This window comes from Macrobrachium nipponense, chromosome 28 (genome assembly GCF_015104395.2).
Source record: "Macrobrachium nipponense isolate FS-2020 chromosome 28, ASM1510439v2, whole genome shotgun sequence".
Taxonomy (NCBI): domain Eukaryota; kingdom Metazoa; phylum Arthropoda; class Malacostraca; order Decapoda; family Palaemonidae; genus Macrobrachium; species Macrobrachium nipponense.
The window spans coordinates 67146279-67168423 of NC_087217.1; the positions used below are offsets into that span (position 1 = coordinate 67146279).

The following is a 22145-nucleotide window of genomic DNA, read 5'->3' on the forward strand; positions in this document are numbered from 1 at the left end:
CTGGGTTTTTAGTCACTCTTAGGGTAGAATTTCCTTACATACGATTAAAAAGCCAATCAAAGATCACGGCAAATGACATCATTTGTATGCTGCTACTTGGCTGGCGGATTTTTTTCAGGGCTTAAGGGCAATGTCTATACAACAAAACCTTTCACAGCATTATCATAGTCCAGTAAGAAGGGGCTCAGGCTTGTAGAAGCTAACCAACATAGAAAATGAATAAACAAATAAGGTGATTGATTAATTGAAGCGTTTTTGTGACGAAAACTTATTCAACTTAAACATGGTTGAAACATGTCCTATGGTCTTGAAGGTACCATTTTCAAAAAGCAGCCTCAATGGAGCTCAGGTGCTATGAAGAAAACCTGAAGGTCACAGGAGACATGAATTGCGGCAAAGGAGCAAAAACCACAACATAAATAAAAATAGTAATATGCCACTAACTAAATAAGAGTGGTGGTAAACACAGGTAAAGCCTTAAACACGAGCAGAACAAATCAGAGTGCTCGCACTTCAAAAGCCCCTAAAGAAGGAGTAATACAAAACGAAACAGTACTGTACTTTTACTGAGGCGGAGGAGGAGGAGGAGGAGAAGAAGAAGAAGAGGAAGAACTGAAGAAAGAAGAAGAAAAACTAAGGCTATGGTACAACCCTGGACTCACCTTGGAGAACCTCTGGGAGTCCAATGGCGCAAGCTAATAGTTTCGTGAAGAAGAGAAGAGACCTCATTGAGGTGTTGTGCCCATCGAAATCCAGCATGACTGAGAAAGACCAGGAGATATGTTTGCCACCTCTAAGGCGTTCCCTAATCAAAACCCTATTTGCTCTGACCATCCTGGTTCTTTGGGGGAAGTCATCTAAAGCATTTGTTTGAAAAATGTTAGTTAATGTCACTTTCTAAAGCATGTGGCTTTTTTTTCTAGAGGTTGCTGGCTAGTAAATACATTTTTTATTCAGCAAAGGAACTATCATAGTTTTGATCATATTCTACTGTTCATGCCATACAGGCTTCGAATTAGTCTCCTCAGTGTCATGCATTAATCTAATGGTATCTGATGGGCAATATACAATTATAGCACTACCTAGAGTAAACTTATTGCTAAACAAACACAGTAACTGAAAAGAAGTCATGCTGGAGTGAGTTTGAGTGCCAGAATTACAACTGTATTTCTATTGAAAAGAGTGGTAAGTGTGCTACAACACATCGGAATCTAGAAGTTAATGCAATCTGCTACAGTCAAAATTTGATCGATTTCGAGGGAAAAAATGAATTAAGTGTGTTAATCAAGAACCCCTAATCATCAAAAGAGAAAAAAATTCTTGGGCGTAGATGTCATCTCTGGGTTATTAAGTTATCATCACAGGTCATATTCTGAAAAGGGATCAGCAATTTCAAACATTAACTTATACTGCAAGGTTACAGAAAACCTAGAGGAAAATTGCATCTTAGTTTTATTTACTATTCTTCTCCTGATGGGAGAGAGCGTGCAGGGGAGGAAAAGAAAGACTTGGCGGTCAAAATAGCACACGCTCCATGGGCTGTGACTAAATGCTAAGGAAGGAGGAGTTGATTCGTATTGAAAAGAGCAACCGTTTGCAACAGAAAAACAAAACTGAACATTCAAAAGAAAAATCATCAGACATCCATGACCAAAGCGTCAATGTTGCAGGGCAATGTTCTTTTTAAATGTCAAAGCTGCTGCCTGAACACAGCGTTTCACTTGCTATTAACCGAATATAAACTGAATGAAATAAACAAAGTACTGACCAAAATCCTAGACAAGAAATAATCTAAAAACATGAACAAAATGCCTCTCAAGCCTTTTGTTTAAAAGACTCACAATAACCAAAAGAAAGGTCATCATTACGAGCAGTATTTTCCTTAAAAGGTAAAAAAAAAATGGGAAGAAAATCTGTCGCGGGTTTGACAGACTCGGTTAAGTTCTACCACCCAGAGGGTTTTGTGTTATTGGGTTTCATTAGGAAAAGACAATTATGAGGACGTAAAAGACCAAAGTTTTGGTAAATACTATTCCATCAGAGCAGGCCGACTCTTCCACAGATTACACCCTTTCTGAGAAAACAGTATCACTCAATACAAAGTATGAGAGAATCTGTTTTTGCTATCTTATTTAAAGGAAGAGTTAAAGAATTTCAACTTGGTACACAAGAGCACAAAGGCCTTGATAGTCTCTGATGAACGATATATCACAATCAGGACCAAAAATCTTCATGTATCCATCACTAACATTTTAAAAGATCATGTTCTCTGTAACACTTTCTACAGGACCTATCAAAATAGCTAAATTACCCATTACTATGTAAAACACATGGAAAAAGTAATAACGAGATGCCAAGATACAAATATTAACCCAACCATTAGATTGAAGAATCATTAGCAACAATGTTCACAAGTTAGAGCCGTGTACTACAGTACATGTCTATTTCGAAGTCTATGAACTAAAGCCTCAGAACTAACGTACATGCACGCACACACACATACACACACACACAAACAAGACACTGATACCTAAGATTACCCCTTGGCCATTCTAAATCCAAAATTGCATTGCCTTTTATGTAAATCGAGCGGGGACGCGTAAAACCACTTCTGCAAAAATGAAATCAGCCAAGTAGTTCTAGGAAGAACTACTAAGAATTTATCTCATATTTCTCTGAAAATGAAACTTTGACTCAAAAAGACAGCACCTATCTGCGAGATTCGACATCGGGAAACCCAGGAGATCTCGAGATTATACAAGCGATGTTCATACAGCCTAATTTAACACACCTTGCTCATTATGAATTTACCTCGCATAAAGCCATGAAAGGCTTTTATGAAGCTTATGAATAATGAATGCTAATGTTTCATTACGACAGAGTATTCATCAAGCTAAACAACATTACATATATACAGAACACCTCACAGAAAAAACTGGCATCTTTTTAAGGACAATAAATGCTAGTATACACATGATGGACTTTGATAGATGATGAATGAAAAACAGGTTTTATGCAGATAAGAATTCTCCAGCCTTCGAATTCCCCTACACCAGGACTAAAAGCCTCTCTCTTTCTATATTCGCAATCAAGCCAACAAATGATGTTTCTCTCTGGTACAGTAGTACTCACATTGACGGTAAACAACACCTCGAGGGACCTCCTCCCCCCCTCCACTTACTCAAGTGAAACAACATACAGAAAAGAAAAGAAAATAAGGGGTAAAAGAGCCATGCAAGAAGCTTGTGCAATCTGAAAATAAATAGAGAATTTGAAAGTGATGTCCATCTTTAGAGAGCGTTTTGCATTCTCCGATCGGCCGTTGTGGGTTTAGTGCTCGAGATTCCATTTTGGTATTGGTTCTCATTAACCGAATGAGTGATCAGATAGGAAATGAAACAAAGCGATCATTGACAAGTGTTCTCTTCATAAGTTATATCTAAAAGTTCTATATTTAGCACACAGTAACTTTAAGTTTGATCAGTTAAGTAAACAACTTAAAACTGGTGGAAAATATTCTAAAAAGAAAACCCGGACTCGCTGACTCCTTAACGGAATATGCAAAACATAAACCAAGGAAAAAGGGGGTTGGCGTTACAAGGGGAGTAACTAAAGTCTTTGGAAACATTGTACAAATACAGAAATACGTCTATAATACTAGGGCGAGCAAATGAAAAAAAAAATACGAGAAAGAGAGAGAGAGAGAGAGAGAAAGAGAGAGAAAGTAGAGGATACAAATCATTCGTCTGTCTACACAACATGACTTCTTTATCGCAATATTGTACCGTATATTCTTCAAATAATTTTATGTTTCCGAGTTCAAAATATCCCATGTCCTATTCTGCTATATCAAAAACATTTTATGACAATCAGAAATGATTAAAAACGCCAATATTATCTCTCAACTTTAACATAAGAATATTTATTTTTTTCTTAACATTAAGTTCATAAAGCTATTAATAACTAGTAAATATTAAAAGATACATTAATCGTAATATTTGCAATTAAAAATACAGGTTAAGGCTCTGTAAAAAAAATCGGAGAAAAAGCTCCTTAGCGTGATAAGTAGATGAAATTCCATTTGAACTTGAGTTTTGTAGTGGTAAGTCTTGAAGAAAATGCTATAAATTATACACCTTGAAAAGTACATCAGGCTTTATCACTCTACTTCGGGCAGGAACATTATAACATATCATATTAAAATGATCCTAAACAGGCAAAAGTCAAATCATTTAGGAGTCCCAATTTTATGTTGAAAATATTGGATTTAAGGAACGTAAAGATTAGTAATACCGAATGTAACGCAACAAAGTTACCAGGGAGGAGGAAATGTAATCATTGTCTACGTATAGCATATAAGGACAAAAGCAATTCCAGTTTTGCCAAGGAGCTCACAAATGGCGACGTGTGACGGGTTACTAACATCAGCACACTAACAAAAGCCAATTCGTGCAGTCCATCAGGTCACCACCAGCAATCTAGGATGCAGTGCCAGTTAAAGAATAACTTTCTATTAGCGTTCTAGTTTTGTGAAAGAAATGCTTAGAGGACTCTTAGGCGTAGAGATGATTTAACTGAACGCCCACGAAAATGGCACTAAATATTCTGGAGCACATTTATAGTTGAAGCGGACTTGTACAAACCGATAGAGTTGAATTGAGTTGAATATAGAATTTAGGCCAAAGAATAGGTCCTTCAGCGGTGAAATAGAAATTGACAATAAAAAGCTTGAAAGGTGAAACAAGAGGAAAACCTCGCAGTCGCACTATGAATCAAGTGTTAGGAGAGGGTGGAAAGTACGATGAAGAAAGAGAATATGAAAGGAGGTACAGTAAAAAGAACGAAAGTTGTTATATCTAGGATCCGAGGGCACGCTGCAAAGAACCTTAAGTAATGCCTACAATGCACCGCATGAGGTCCACTGACGGCACTAACCCCTTACAGGGTCCAAACCGATAGAAGACTGCAGACAGGGAAGCAGTTACGAGTAAGAGGCATAGTCACAAAGGTTACCTACCACCAATCAGAACCAATGACTTCATCAGGCAAAAATGAAGTACTAGAAATGCTGACTGGAGTGATACGATTTTCATCTACTGCGTTCAGAAAACTGACGAAAATGATTCGGGAATGCAGGAAAGATATTTGTTTCGTTCCAAGTTCCTTCATCCTCGTTCCAGTTTAAATTTGTAATTAAATAACACTAAACACCTAAAATAATGTGCTACTTTTACCAAAGTATTACAGCGTCCGGAATGACCTGCTGAAGGGTAAAGGACTCATGGCTAGAAGGAAGAGAACTCGAAAATAAGGTGAAAAACAATTTTTTCAAGTACCAAACCAATACCAGACTCTGGGGAACAAGAGACAATACTCAGTCCGAATGAACGAGTAGCTCAGAATCGAATCTACGTTCCTTGTCTCTCTAAATTTCCCAAGAGAATACACAGCACGAAAAAAATATACATACATTCATTACATGGGGTGACCACATCTGTAGTGGAAATTCCGTACACGGAAAACTACAATGCTTTGTCCCTTCGCATTCGTAATAAAATATGAAACCTTAAGGTTTCATCCAAGATGATGTAGAAAAATATTGGCCTTTTAATCCGCTAAATACTTTTAAGTCAAGCAGCTATTAATTTTGTTGTTGTTGAAATAGGACGAATCAGTGCTCTACAGAAGGCTGGAGGAAATATAGATTTATCAACCACTGGCTATAATCCATACGAACTCTAACTGCTTTAGGACATTCCCTCGCATAGTAACGAGCCTAAGTACTATCAAAGATATAATATTTAATAATGCATAATAATGGATTTCAGAGGGAAGAAAATGACGTGAATCCACAGATGCCAACACGTCATGAAAAGCTGAATAAGTGAAGTATGTCTCAAGTTTATAGGAAATCATTCTAGCTGCATCGACACTTATCAGTGACGAATGCAGATTTTACCGCAAAGAAAATTCTACGATCAAGTTCTCAAATAACATAAAATAACATTCAGAATAACGAAGTATAATTTTGATAATTAACCCCTGAGAAATTCTATGATGTAGCGAATAATGAGCTGAAACTAATCCTGAACTTTACATTCAGTTTTCCTTTGGAGCCTAAATCAGCAACATCCTGGAAAGGGTTGCAGAACAAATTGTTGTCCGGAACTTGGTGGGCAAGAATTTTACGGTCCTCGTTGCATATAATACTGAATTGCAGTGTATCACCTTCAACTTGGGTAACAAGGGGAAAAAGGAAGGAACATTTCAAGACTGGTTTATGAAAATTAGGCCACAAAGCCAAGCATTGGGGCACTTTTAGCCATTTAGATCTTAAAACGGTGGAAAGAAAGAGGGAGTTGGAGTGACTGGGCACCAAGATGGAAGAATGGAAGTGGGGGTTGAGATCAAGTAAAGGGTTAAAAAGGTGCAACTAAGAGTTGATGAGACTCTGCAAACAAACTATAGTAATGCCCACGGTACACCACTTGAGGTGCTCTGACGGCACTAGACTACAACGAGGGGAAATTTCTTGATACAAACGATAAAGCGTTAGGGGCATATGAACAAAACTGAAAGATTAGTACGAAATACGAGACACTGTAATGCATCATTTGAACTGGAATTTTCTTCTTTATTTTTTTTTTTTTTTTTTAGTAAAAGGCCAAAACGTGGGTGCAGTTGAGGGCAGAAGGGACGCTGCAGTATTGAGTTAGAGACGAACTATCAAACTCGAGAGTAATGGGAAAGAATATATACATATTACATCATAATGAATCATCTGGAGGAGCATTTGAACTCTTTTTCTTCTTTTTAATTTTGACGAAGCTGGTCAGACAGCCAATACTGTCTTGGCACTGGAATTATTCGCACTAACTGATACGAACAGACAATGAATGTTTCACCTTCCTGGAGGCCGGGACAAGTCATCACAACTAAAGATTTTAGTTGTGAGGATGATTCTTAAAAATGAAAGGACCTTTTAAAATTTGACGAATAACAATGGAATATTTTAGACGCGAAGCTAATTGCTAATGACAAACATTGTTACACCAGAATATCTTTAAACCAAGGTTATAATATAAAATATTCTGGCAATATCCCAAAATAGTCTGGTAATATTGATAAAATTCGAGAGAAATCTTCGCGAATAATAAAGTCCCATTTCATGAAGGCGAGAGAATGGTCGGTCAAATTCTTTATGTATAAAACCAACCCAAGAAAGCTTAATTGTCTTCAAAACAGTAAACAAATGCATACAGCAACAGCGTAAGTCTACTCATTTACAGAAAACACAACGAAAATGGTGTAAGAAAGGACTTACAATCCAAGAAGAAAACAGACTAAAATGTGGAAACACAAACTAATCCACAGTACTTCGGAATAGCTAATCAATTAAATAAAAAATGTTCGGAAAATTTGAATAGAAAGCATAAAATGGTCTAAGGGATGGTCACTGAAAACCTTTGCAAGTGCTTTTACAGAATTTCATGCTATTTGAAGCTGAAACATTAACTGTGCAATGAGTAACTTTAATGAAATAAAAATGATGATTGTATAACAATAAGAACCTAAAACTCTAGACTGAAAGAACCTAACGTGTATTTTATGCATTAAACTACCACAAACTTGCTATTAGTTATTCATAATGACTAAGTGGTTTTCATTATAAATATGCAACAAATGATTAATAAATTAGGTAATTCACAATGAAAATAATGCAAAAAGCTTCAATGTCATCCTCCAATAAACTGCTCACTGCAGTGCCAATCATCAAGCAAAAACGCTTTCACTTATCGATTTAGTTTTTAGGCTCTAAATTCAGTAAAGTAATATCAAATACAATCGGTAAAGAAATAAAATGCAATAATTTAGTTTCAAATACTGTCCAGGGTCATGGATATGAAATACTAGTCATAAAAAGGGTGAAAGGAACAAGGAATGCCATCGAAAAGACTTCAGGTAATGACAGTTGAAGTTTAATGAAATCTCGAGCCAAAGGTTTAAGCATCATACTCAACAGTTTCATTAGTCTCGTGAATGTTGTCAGAGGTTAGGGAAAACCGTGAGGAACGAATGCAAAACTCCGTGCAAAATCAATGAACACTTGAGCAGCATTAAAAAGAACAAAAGATGAGTTTGAGAGAAAAAAAAAATCAGATTTGTTTTACGATTGACCGATTTAAAAATCATTATCGGCGTTCCCACGACAGGGACTCGCCATATCTCATATTTTCTAAATTTCAAATATTCTATTGAACTCTGTTTGCAACAAGAATTTATTTCTTAAAAATTATAAGTTCTCTTATTAAAAAGATTATTTGAAGGATATTCTCAAAATCTGCAACATAGTATTTTATCATTTTGGGGATGACAGAACAATTCTTTGGCAAAATCATTTTAACAGCACGTTTTATTTAAGAAGGAAATCATGAAATCATAAAGAAGAACATTAATTCAGAATATAGGAACAAAGTAGTCGATGTGAGTGCAAAAGCTTAGAATCTGATTTAGATCAATACTTCTTTTTTTTTATATATGGACGACAGTGCCAAATGGCATAAATCATAAGGAACAAAAAATAAAAGTGCAAAACCTAAGATCTCTTAAATTTTCATCTATAGAGAGAGAGAGAGAGAGAGAGAGAGAGAGAGAGAGAGAGAGAGAGAGAGAGAGAGATCTACTCACATGAGCTCGTGAAGACGAGTGCTCTTTTCAGCCTCCTCAGCTTTGAGTTTGTTGTATTCCGACTTCAACTGGTCATGTTCCACGCTCAGTTTCTGGTTCTGACTGTTGATGCAAATATTCAACGAAAATGAATGAATGCTAAACATCTGAGTATCTAGACTATATATCTAACAACAGCAATGTTATAAAAAGCATGAAATCATAAAAATATACTAAATGATACTGACTACCCACAAATGTTACAAAACAGTAATAGTAAATTATCGAGGGGAACAATTCAGTCCAAGACAAACCACATGAATTAAGAATTGTGTAAACAAATCAGGACTTCTAACATCATTATAACAAAAGAATAGCAAAATACGACCCAGTTAAACAACATGAGTTACACAATGTGAAAAGTAACTGCAGTTTAATAAATGCCAATCACTTACTCCTTCAGATCGTCCACAAGGGCCTGTTTGCTATTGATCTCCTGACGAAGTTGAGCCACTAGCTTCTGGTGGAGCTCTCGGTGGGTCTCCATCTGTTGCTCGAGAGCTTCTTTGCTGACGCTGTCAGCTGGAATGCTCTCAGAGGCTTTCAGCTTTGCTACGTCCGCCGTCAGAGAGTCAACCTGCAAGCAGAATGTACTGATTGAAGGGATGGCACCTTTCCTTTCCCCATCGCTCAATCTAATGCCTCTTTCTAGCCCAGGACCGAAGGAGACAAGAAAAAGAAAGCGATAGGACAGGTTCCTTGTGGGAAAGAAAAAAACCAACAGTATGAGCTGACTGAATTCAGTCTTGGAATAAAATCGATCGGTTCCCTCGGGTTTCAACATTTGGACCTAGGAACTCCATCTGAGGACCAAAGGAGGCACGAATTTTCAAACATCGTCAGCGTGTGGTGCTCAAAGTCCCATTAACAACACTTTAGAACGCTCATCATAAAGGAGAAAAGACTTTTCATTTACCACACACTGAAGGTTTTCCAGCAACAAGTAAATCAATGTTTAAATCATAAACAATGGTACAGTTTCCAAAATGAAATTGAATGGAAGTGCCGTATGTAATGTTTATAAAGTGATATATTTTGCTTGCATAAATAATTAAGAGACAGATGTATTACATATTATATTCCATGTCTAGTTATTTCCAACAAAATTTGTGTCTGTAACAAAACAGGGGCTGCGAATGATGAAGGAAAATCACCATTGGATAACTTTCAACAATTATTCATTTTATATTTCGCTGCGTTTCCAAAACGGAATCTACACTTACCAGGTAGCTTCTAACACATTTCAAGTAAATCTAACTTTGTTTACAATCTTACATATATATCACTTTACGCTATTGCTTCTACAGACACTCAAAGGAAAGCTCCTGTAATTATTCGTTATCAGCAAAAGGCAAATATGGAAATGTCAGCTTTAACACTTCTTTTGATGGATGAAAAGTAAAATTTGATAACTTTTTTTACCTTATTGCTCAGAAATCGCTTAAAGATCTTAATGTGGATATTCAAAATCTAAAGAAAATGTAAAGCAAAAACCCACCTTGCTCATTTTACCCAAATACAGGATAAAGTTTCGTATTCAATAAGTAAATCAGCCTCTGCCATTAAGAGAAAAAATAATCTCAAAATAACATTTGGAATTACTTAAACGATTCTCCTTAAAAATACTGAGGAGCAACCTCATTTTCGTCAGTGAATAATGATAATGACTTATTGGGGCCTCGTGTCCACCTTCGTTGCTATCTGTGTACTGAGAAAGCTGACGGCATGTTCTAAGCAAGTCAGGAAACTCACCCTTCTCTTTATAGATAAAGTAACTTATAAATCTTGGAACTAATATTAAGAATTCTGGTAAGTTTTAGATCTTGAATGAGCAGTTTTTTTTCTGCGAAATCTGTGCAGTCTTCTTTCAACTATACAGTACACATTTGATGTCCCTAATGGCTTTTGTTGGACATTTAAGAAGGAAGTACTGACGTACTTTTCTCTAATATGTACAATAATTTCAAAGCATTTTTCTGTATATTGAGACATTCTGCATTTCTAAAATGGTTTTTAGGTCAAAACGATGATGATTACATACTTTAGTACGTATATGCACATACAAATATTATGTTGTGGTTAATCAATGTGGAATTCATATAAAAAATGCCTATGCATTACATGAATATACTTCTTTAATTCTAACTTTCCTTTGGCTCAACATCCCATGTTAATACTGTGGTGACTTTTGAAGACAAATCGTTTGAGCTGGTTAACATTCTAATATAAAATAAAAGGCTATCGCCCCATTCAGTAAAAAATGACGAGAAAGCTGTCAAGTGTGACCTCACAGACACACTTCTGGTGTGTTACGTTCATTCCTCTCCCTCGACATTACTGACCTGCTCCTCCAACTGCCTCTTGCGAACTTCAACCTCATGCATGGTCTCCTGCAGAGTCTTCATTCGGGCCTCGTGCTGGCTGATCAGGAGACGACAGTCACTTAGTTCCTTCTCGTAATCATCTATCTTCTTGTTGCAGTCTCCCTGCAAAGACACGAGTCGTCAGTCACTACGTCTCTACGAAGCAAGGGTGTTAGAAGACATATGTTCACATGCACATTGAAATGTGTTGGGCATAAGGAATATGTTTATGATCATACATTGCACTGGCATACAAGTGATTTAGATGATAAATGATTATTGAGACAGCAATAGTAAATATCAGTTAATGGTGATTAATATTTGTCATCATTATGACAGAGGTCACTTTTCGATACTCATTACATTATGAAAATGATATTCGCTACTAGTATGAAAACTGGCCGTGCCAAACGTCACGTGATATAGTTCTTTGTCATATGTTTAATTGCCTGCTTCTAATTACTGAAATTATCATTTGGAAGTGAAAATTGAGAGATTTATGTGCCATGATTCCTTCATTCTTCACCTAACATTTATTAGGTGGCATTTGAAACAAGAGTAGTCAATACTGCCCTGATGTCTGATATAATTGGCCTACTCATTACGTCAGTCAAAATTAAAATCACTGACTGTCATGTTTTAATTGGATTCTTGCACACAAATTAGAACATTTTCATCTCCTAGCTCCTATAAATGGAGGGTGACCTTTGGATGCAATTATCTGTTTGGTATACTTGTAAAGTTCATCCGTCCAGTCTTCCATATAATGTGAATATATTTTGCCCGACATGCTCATTTATAGCAATTTTTTCATCGTTTACCGGAAAGATATATATATGTTAGATCTTCAAAGGAGTGATTATTAAATAGCACTAAGAATATTCACTTCTCAGGTCTTATTCGAAATATTTACCTGCTGTGTCCTATCTGAATGTTAATTTCAAGGCATAGAAATATTTCAGATTAGCCCGGGATGGTAAATATTCAGTTACATTCGACAGTTGAGAAAGATATACGTATTATGATTATGAGAGAAATATAAACTTAGTCTTATGTAATCAATTCAGTCCTACGATAATTAGACTAGTTTTCTGTTGAATCTTTCCACGAATCTTAATGAATTTTCGCAGGTAAACCTTACTTGAAGCTCTTCGATTATTTCGAACTGGAATAGAGACGCATAATGTCTTACCTGGAATGTTTCCAGCGTGCTGCACCTCTGGACGAGATTTCGGACCTCACTCTTCATCTTAGAGACGTATAACCTGGCCATAGTGAATTCCTCTTCTAGTTTGTTCGGGTCTCCAGAGTTCTGTGGAAAGGATTCAATTTTCATTGTAAAAGTCAAGCTGAAAGTCTGATTTTCTTAAGCCATGGACAGTGATTACAAATGCAAATGTACATAATCTGATATCTAAGATAATCACTGACAAAATCTACCTAAACATCTGATTTGTATAGGCCATGTACTATACAGAGTATAAAAGAAAAAGTAAATAAACTGGTATCTATGATAAACGAATTCACATCGTTAAAATTATAGTACATATATTGCCAATAAAAAACAATTCTGATTCCTGATACAAATTCAGTATTTGAAGCAGATATGTATGACCAAGAGAGTTGGCTGTTCTAAGCACACTAATTTCATATACCTTAGCATTCCGGATTTAAGGGGGGGGGGGGGGGGGTGGAGTACTCCATGAGACAATTCAAGTGCATACACAGAAAATTTATTTCTAATATTAACTCTTCACACTGAAAAGGTCAAAAGAATCATGAAACCTATCTTTGCAATCGCATGGGGCACAAAACCGAATTCAGGATTAGCCTATCATGAAATAGTCTGTTTATAAATATGAGGAACAATAAATGAGGCCCGTAGATAATGGAAATCATAAAATCAGAAGGCATTATGAAAGTAGGAGAAATGAGAAAAAATAAAAGTTTCTAAATTCATACTATCCAACCCTACTGTTTCTATAATATTTGCCCTTTGTGCCTTGGTTAACCCCTCTCTCTCTCTCTCTCTCTCTCTCTCTCTCTCTCTCTCTCTCTGTTCTTTTCCCCGGCAACATTCGTTAACTTTTTTTACATGTTTTTATTTTTAAAATTTCCCCCTTCCAGTTCTGGCTCAATTTATGTAACAGCAGCTTCTCTTTAGTCTCAATGACTGACGCAAATGTTATTTCTCCCCTTCGCTTCTTGTTATTGCATTTATTTCAATCCCATCTTCAAAAGAAAAAATGAGAGCAGGAAAGCCCTTATATCAGCCAGAACAGTTAGAATCATTTATAGACTTTCTGCGTATAATAATAAAATGAACGAGCATAATTATAATTCATGTGTCATTATATAGATGTGATATATATAGATATAGTATATATATATATACATATATATATAATATAGATATAAATATACTAGTATATATATATATATATCTATAAATATATATAGTATTATATATATTATATATATTATTCATTTACCCAAGGTTTAAAACAAAAGCACTGTCATTATTACCTTGTATATATGTATGCATATGCATGTATGTATGTATGTATGTATATATATATATTTGTATATATATATATATAATATATATATATATATATATATATATATATATTATATATATATATATATATATATAAGTATATAACATATAAAATATTGTTTATTCAGGTAATGCAACTGAAAGTTTGTTCATTAAGTAAATATGTAAATGAAAAGCAACGCTTGTTTGAAAAAGAAAGTTTGTCACGTGCTCGGTATGCCACGTGTTACCTGAGTCTAGGCCGCTAGGCCATCATTCTGATCTCGTAAAGAGAACGGAGGCATCTGCAGATTTACATTACACTCTTCTCCTTCAAGAACCTTCTCAAGAAGGTGTTCTTGCCCTGTGCATCTGATAGAACGTGATCATTTATATGTATAATATATATATATATATATATATATATATAATATATATATATATATATAGGTATATATATATATACGTATTATATATAGATATCTATATATCTAATATAATATATATATACATATATTCTACATAAATATATATAATCCACAGTTTTATCGGCCCACAGTGTTGCATATAAAGAATAGACTTATCACGTTCTATCAGATGCACAGGGCAAGAACGCCTTCTTCAGAAGGTTCTTGAAGGAAGAGAGTGTAATGTAAAGCTGCAGATGCCTCCGTTCTCTTTACCAGATCATAATGATGGCCTAGCGGCCTAGACTCAGGTATACACGTGGGATTGCGAGCACGTGACAAACTTTCTTTTTCAAACAAGCGTAGCCTTTTCATTTACATATTTACTTGATGAACAAACTTTCAGTTGTATTACCTGATTAAACAAAATTTTGCTGATTTATAATCTGGATAAACAAGATTTTCTGTTATTCCCTGAAGTAGCTGTTTTGGTTATATAGCGTAGATAAACAAAATTTTATAGTCTATACGTTGGATAAACACATTTCTTCGTTATGTTACCTAAATAAAGACTTTCCAGCTATTGTATATCAAAACGAGGACAAAATAACAAAAGATAAGAGCTCCTAATTTTTCAGCTGGATAACTTAACTTATTTGGATAAGCAGTCTAGTTAAAGTGTTTGGACAAAGAGACTTTTTAGTTATATCACCTACGTGAACTGGCTGTTTCAGTTATATTAAAATAAATAATAAATAAATAAATAAATAAAATATAGAGATTAAAAATGTCACATTTCCCCTCTGGAGATTCATAATGTCACATTTCTCCTCTGGAGATTCATAATGTCACATTTCTACTCTGGAGATTCATAATGTCACATTTCTCCTAACTGGAGATTCTCATGTCACAATTTCCCCATTGAATCATAAGTCCCATTTCTTTTGAGATTCATAAGTCCATTTCACCTCTGAGATTCATGTCACATTTTCCTCTGGAGATTATAACGTCACTTTCCCCTTTGGAGATTCATAAATGTCCAAATTTCCCCTTTGGAGATTCATAATGTATTTCCCCTCTGGAGATTCATTAATGTCACATTTCCCATTCTGGAGATTTCATAATGTCACCCCTCTTGGGGAGATTCATAATGTCACATTTCCCCTTTGGAGATTATAATTGTCACATTTCTCCTCTTTGGAGATTCATAATGTCACATTTCCCCATTGAATATTCATTAATGTCAACATTTCCCTTTTGAGATTTCATAATGTCACATTTTCACCTCTGATTTCATAAATGTCCACATTTTCTCCTCTGGAGATTCATAACGTCACATTTCCCCTTTGGAGATTCATAATGTCACATTTCCCCTTTGGAGATTCATAATGTCACATTTCCCCTCTGGAGATTCATAATGTCACATTTCCCTCTGGAGATTCATAATGTCACATTTCCCCTCTGGAGATTCATAATGTCACATTCCCCTTTGGAGATTCATAATGTCACATTCCCCTCTGGAGATTCACTATGTCACATTTCCCCTCTGGAGATTCATAATGTCACATTTCCCCTTTGGAGATTCATAATGTCACATTTCCCCTCTGGAGATTCATAATGTCACATTTCCCTTCTGGAGATTCATAATGTCACATTTCCCTTCTGGAGATTCATAATGTCACATTTCCCCTCTGGAGATTCATAATGTCACATTTCCCCTCTGGAGATTCATAATGTCACATTTCCCTTCTGGAGATTCATAATGTCACATTTCTCCTCTGGAGATTCATAATGTCACATTTCCCCTTTGGAGATTCCAAATGTCACATTTCCCCTTTGGAGATTCCAAATGTCACATTTCCCCTTTGGAGATTCCAAATGTCCCATTTCCCTTCTGGAGATTCATAATGTCACATTTCCCCTCTGGAGATTCATAATGTCACATTTCCCCTTTGGAGATTCATAATGTCACATTTCCCCTTTGGAGATTCATAAGGTCACATTTCCCCTTTGGAGATTCATAATATCACATTTCCCCTCTGGAGATTCATAATGTCACATTTCCCCTCTGGAGATTCATAATGTCACATTTCCCTTCTGGAGATTCATAATGTCACATTTCCCCTCTGGAGATTCATAATGTCACATTTCCCTTCTGGAGATTCATAATGTCACATTTCCCCTCTGGAGATTCATAATGTCACATTTCCCTTCTGGAGATTCATAATGTCACATTTCCCCTCTGGAGATTCATAATGTCACATTTCTCCTCTGGAGATTCATAATGTCACATTTCCCCTTTGGAGATTCCAAATGTCACATTTCCCCTTTGGAGATTCCAAATGTCACATTTCCCCTTTGGAGATTCCAAATGTCACATTTCCCTTCTGGAGATTCATAATGTCACATTTCCCCTCTGGAGATTCATAATGTCACATTTCCCCTTTGGAGATTCATAATGTCACATTTCCCCTTTGGAGATTCATAATGTCACATTTCCCCTTTGGAGATTCATAATATCACATTTCCCCTTTGGAGATTCATAATGACACATTTCCCCTCTGGAGATTCATAATGTCACATTTCCCCTTTGGAGATTCATAATGTCACATTTCCCCTTTGGAGATTCATAATATCACATTTCCCCTTTGGAGATTCATAATGTCACATTTCCCTTCTGGAGATTCCAAATGTCACATTTCCCCTCTGGAGATTCATAATGTCACATTTCCCCTTTGGAGATTCATATTTTCACATTTCCCCTCTGGAGATTCATAATGTCACATTTCCCCTTTGGAGATTCCAAATGTCACATTTCCCCTCTTGAGATTCATAATATCACACTTCCCCTTTGGAGATTCATAATGTCACATTTCCCCTTTGGAGATTCATAATGTCACATTTCCCCTCTGGAGATTCATAATGTCACATTTTTTCCCCTTGGAGATTCATCAATGTTCACATTTTCCCTTCTGGAGATTCATAATGTCACATTTCCCCTTTGGAGATTCATAATGTCACATTTCCCCTTTGGAGAATCATAATGTCACATTTCCCCTTTGGAGATTCATAATGTCACATTTCCCCTCTGGAGATTCATAATGTCACATTTCCCCTCTGGAGATTCATAACGTCACATTTCCCCTCTGGAGATTCATAATGTCACATTTCTCCTCTGGAGATTCATAATGTCACATTTCCCCTCTGGAGATTCATAATGTCACATTTCCCTGCTGGAGATTTCATAATGCACATTCTCCTCTGGAGATTCATAATGTCACATTTCCCCTCTGGAAGTCATAATGTCATTTTCCCCATCTTGGAGATTCATAATGTACATTCCCCTCTGGAGATTCTATGTCATATTTCCCCTCTGGATATTCATATGTTTTACCTCTGGAGATTCATTATGTTACTTTTCCCCTCTGGAGATTCATAATGTCACATTTCCCCTTTGGAGATTCATAATGTCACATTTCCCCTCTGGAGATTCATAATGTCATATTTCCCTCTGGAGATTCATAATGTCACATTTCCCCTCTGGAGATTCATAATGTCATATTTCCCCTCTGGAGATTCATAATGTCACATTTCCCCTCTGGAGATTCATAATGTCACATTTCCCCTTTGGAGATTCATAATGTCACATTTCCCCTCTGAAGATTCATAATGTCACATTTTCCCTTTGGAGATTCATAATGTCACATTTCCCCTTTGGAGATTCATAATGTCACATTTCCCCTCAGGAGATTCATAATGTCGCATTTCCCCTCAGGAGATTCATAATGTCACATTTCCCCTCAGGAGATTCATAATGTCGCATTTCCCCTCAGGAGATTCATAATGTCGCATTTCCCCTCAGGAGATTCATAATGTCACATTTCCCCTTTGGAGATTCATAATGTCATATTTCCCCTCTGGAGATTCATAATGTCACATTTCCCCTTTGGAGATTCATAATGTCACATTTCCCCTTTGGAGATTCATAATGTCACATTTCCCCTCTGAAGATTCATAATGTCACATTTCCCCTTTGGAGATTCATAATGTCACATTTCCCCTTTGGAGATTCATAATGTCACATTTCCCCTCAGGAGATTCATAATGTCGCATTTCCCCTTTGGGGATTCATAATGTCACATTTCCTCCTCTGGAGACTCATAAAGTCACATTTCCCCTTTGGGGATTCATAATGTCACATTTCCCCTCTGGCCCAACACGAAATACTTCTAAGGGGAAGAAACGACGTGTGCCACTTACAACCTGACTGACTTTGACGCTGAGATCGCCCGCACTTCCTCCGACGACGTTGCCGACTTCGCCGAGGTCAGACAGGAGGGAGAAGAGCATCTCGTTCATCCTTCTTCGCAGGTGCACTGAGGAGTCCTTCATCTGCTGGAGCTCCCCTTGCATTGAGGTCAAGGCGGTCTGGAAGGATAACATCATCAGACTGAAACGTTTTGAAACGATTTTAGATACAGGACTAATTTTTTTTTACTTTTCACATAGAAGTTAATAATCAGTATGACATACTCGGATGCATGATTATGCCACTGTGAATAATTCACAATTTCTTAAATTGTTTTACAGGGAATATTAAAAGAAGTAAAGTTAATTAATCATCAATATAACCTACTCAGCAACATAGAATCAGAAACAGGTTTCACCTATCTAATTTCATTATATTGCTCTGTGGTTTTAAAGCTAAAGGTAGGCAATTAATACGAAATATTATAATAAAATTCAAATCAGGTTTATGGTAGCAATGAAATGTAGTATTGCACTGTGGTTTTACCAAGCTTACATTAGGAAAATGCCAATAATATAGAAGGTATTAAAAATCATTAACTGGGTCATTCACATAATTCAGCTTCTAAATTAGAATCCCTCTTCTCTCGTATTTTCTGTGCCTCATTTTCGTGTCGCTTTCACCCACTCCCTTAGGTACTTGTTTCTCTTTGAGTCACTATTTTGAAATTTCATCCCTTCTACCCTGCTCTTTAAAACCAAGTGCTATTTCTTGCTAAGTTTCCTCCTAAGACTTCAGTCTCTCAAACTGCAAAACGAAATAGCACCTGTTTCTCGCTAAGTTCCTCGTTAAGTGTCTCGTTCTCCTTGCACTTATTCTCGACCTCTTGGCTCTTCTGGTCGTAGTTGAGGGCGAGTTCTTCCAGGGCCTGCAGCACTTCCTTGACCTCGTCTTTGGCAGAGTCGTTTTCGGCTTGGATCCTTGACATCTCAGCCTGGAGGACCTCGTAGTCTCGCCTTGTGGCTGCGATGAGCTGAGAGGGGGAGAAAGGTTCGAGTTAAGAGGCGGGTTTTTTTTTCAGAGTTGGCAAAAAAAAAAAAAAAAAAAGTATACTAGGAAATGACACATTTTTAATTAAAAATAGCGCTGCAATCTTTGGGTAAAATAATACATAAAACACTTTATTGGTAAGGCACACTTAAGAAATTATTTTTTCAGAAAACCACCAGAGTCAAATACAGACTGCAGATGACTATTATTAAAGCGTTGTTGATTTATGCTGTTGCAAAATTACAACAAATTTATAATGTCTCTATTCATTTATCGTGTTTAATCTTGAACAGATGGTACCAAATCTGCAACAAGATGGGCTGATGTTATGGTTATTAACCGAATTATATTTGCTCTATTAAAGCTACTCTGTTCTACTCGAGAATCTACTAAATTATCAAATTACTCAACAAGTAGTCAGCTGTCAAATGACAAGTGGCTGCTTTGGATATTGAAATAAAAATTCAGCAAACAGTAAGGTAACAATACCCAAGAATTGAATTTCAGTATTGCAACACAATAATGTAAATGAACAAACGCAAGCCATTCATCTGATTTTCAGTTTACTAGTTGTTATTCAGCTACTCTAACCGTCTTTCATGAAGACATTTCAGCATTTCTAAATCACTCCATTGAAATATCGTCCTTTCTCTTTGGATGGCCTTTTTATTCCTTCATAAGGTGGCGGCTTATCACAACAGACAAATGCCTTTGTCTATTGATTCATCTGCAGTTATCTTTATTTTCCACCCGCCAGTTATACAAAGAGCTTCCACTGGAAACAATGAACCCCAATCTTCAGACCCCATCCCGTTCCACTTCCGTGGTCCCTTTACCTCCTCTTGTTCCAGCATCTGCTCCTTGAGTTTCTCGGCCAGCTGGCTCTGCTGATTGATCTCCTCGTCCTTCTCGTCGAGGCTGAGGTACAGCTGCTCCCTCTCCTTCTCCCAGGCGTCGTGGACTTCGTTGCTCATGCGAGCTGGAGTGGCCGGCTTCTTGGTTTCTTCGGGGATAAGTAGAAGCGCTTTAGTTTTGTTTTAATTAAATCTCTCTCTCTCTCTCTCTCTTTTGTAGATATTACAATTATTAGGTCAATATATCTTGCCATAAATTCTTTTTTTAAAAAAGATTCCTTTTTCAATATATATACTGATTTGAAGGAACATACAGAAATGCACTTCATAACAAAATATTTTTCCGATAAACATATTTCATTTGAATAAATATATAATATATTATCATCAGGTCATTCACTAATAACTAAAGTTTATTTTCTACTTGAAAAAAAGAAATTAGGCGATATCCGGATATAGACTTGTCTTAAGAACAATTCCCAGGGATCTTTGTCAACAAAATTTCACCGATGAAGACAAAGTCCCTTTAAATAGATTGCAAACAACCAGGTACAGTGATACAAAAGGGATTCACCGAAGCCCTTCATGCTTCAGAACTAATATTCCCAATCACGACTGCATTATGCAATGAATGATCCAGAGTCCTCCCTCCGAAATTAATTTCAATTTGCTCTTCATTCCGACTAATTTACATAAATACTGCGCATTTACATATCAGACTGCAACCCACGATGGGTTTTTAAAAAAAAAAAGTCGTAATGAACTGCGGATTGCTTTGTTTGTCATGGCAAACTAATTCAGAGCAAACATATTCCGTTTGCTCGAAAAAGCGAGATTAATAGGAATAATTTTTCTTTGCTGTGCTGATGATAAATTTGGTGGAATGCAAATAGACTCAGCGTCAAAGGAAGAGGAGGAGTTGACGCCATTCCACAAAACTCGACGAGTTTAATGATCTTTTCAAAAATGCAGCCTGATGAGTGAACTGTGAATTATGTTAATGGAAGGTAACTTATTCATATTGTATATCAAAATTATAGTTTGTTTCTTGTTATTTTTTATAATATGCCTTTGATATGTGTAAGCAAAATGTACATATATACATAAAATTTATATATATATATATATATATATATATATATATATATATATATATATATATATGTGTGTGTGTGTGTGTGTGTGTGTGTGTCTGTCTGTCTCTGTGAGTGTGTGCCCCCGCAAATGTGTGGACGTGCAATGATAAGCTTGATATATCGATGATGATAATAATTTATAAATATTTTTTCTATAAAATTCGAGTCCTTCCAAATAAGGCGTACTGCAAAAGATACTTAACCGAAATTATCTAATTGGCAACACTAATTTTGTTTCCTTTTCTTTTCGTGAAAAGCAGTCCTACAGGAACTGGCAACAGCATTTTACTTCAGCAAAATAACCCTCGAAATCCTTAAATCAGAGTAAGTTTTCTAATCCCATTGCTGATAGACCCCGGTGATTGGGTGTGGTTTATCCAAGGCCTTTTGCCACCTGAGCAAACTTCGTTAGACACCCAAGCCTTTTGAATTCGCCTTTTATGTACAACTACACAAGACTTAGCGGCGTTGCTTGGGTAAACGCTGTGAGACCAATCCTGTTTGCTGGCTTCAAAGCATATTTGCAAGGACTCGCAAAGCAGATAAACAAGAACAGTTTCCTAGGATGTTCGAAAGGTCATATTACACGTTCATTGTCTTTACTGCTTCGGTCTTAATAGGAATCGTTGACAAGGAAGTCTTGTTCAAATTCTGGGTGTTTGTGTATGGCAATAGAATGCTTTCAACGCATGACCTAGACAATCATATTGTGTCGGCATTGGATTTTCCCTATATATATATGTTTATATTTGTGTAAATGTTTGCATGTATGTAAACTTGAATAACATAACTTTCACTGCTTTTATAAATAACCAAATCA

General features: G+C 36.3%; 1 protein-coding gene across 4 annotated transcripts in view; it reads right to left on the bottom strand.

Moving 5' to 3' along the window:
* The window catches only part of LOC135201852 (kinesin heavy chain-like), a 481090-nt gene that overhangs the window by 23076 nt on the left and 435869 nt on the right, over positions 1-22145 (bottom strand). For 2 of the 4 annotated variants that reach the window (XM_064231140.1, XM_064231142.1), the window contains exons 11-18: positions 20172-20338; positions 19112-19318; positions 18297-18464; positions 12283-12402; positions 11070-11213; positions 9123-9304; positions 8689-8790; positions 663-695 (exon numbers count right to left, since the gene is read on the bottom strand). In XM_064231140.1, the coding sequence (XP_064087210.1) occupies positions 663-695; positions 8689-8790; positions 9123-9304; positions 11070-11213; positions 12283-12402; positions 18297-18464; positions 19112-19318; positions 20172-20338 (1123 nt within the window). The remainder of the gene's footprint in view (positions 1-662; positions 696-8688; positions 8791-9122; positions 9305-11069; positions 11214-12282; positions 12403-18296; positions 18465-19111; positions 19319-20171; positions 20339-22145) is intronic. The other 2 variants (XM_064231141.1, XM_064231143.1) reach the window with 1 other exon arrangement.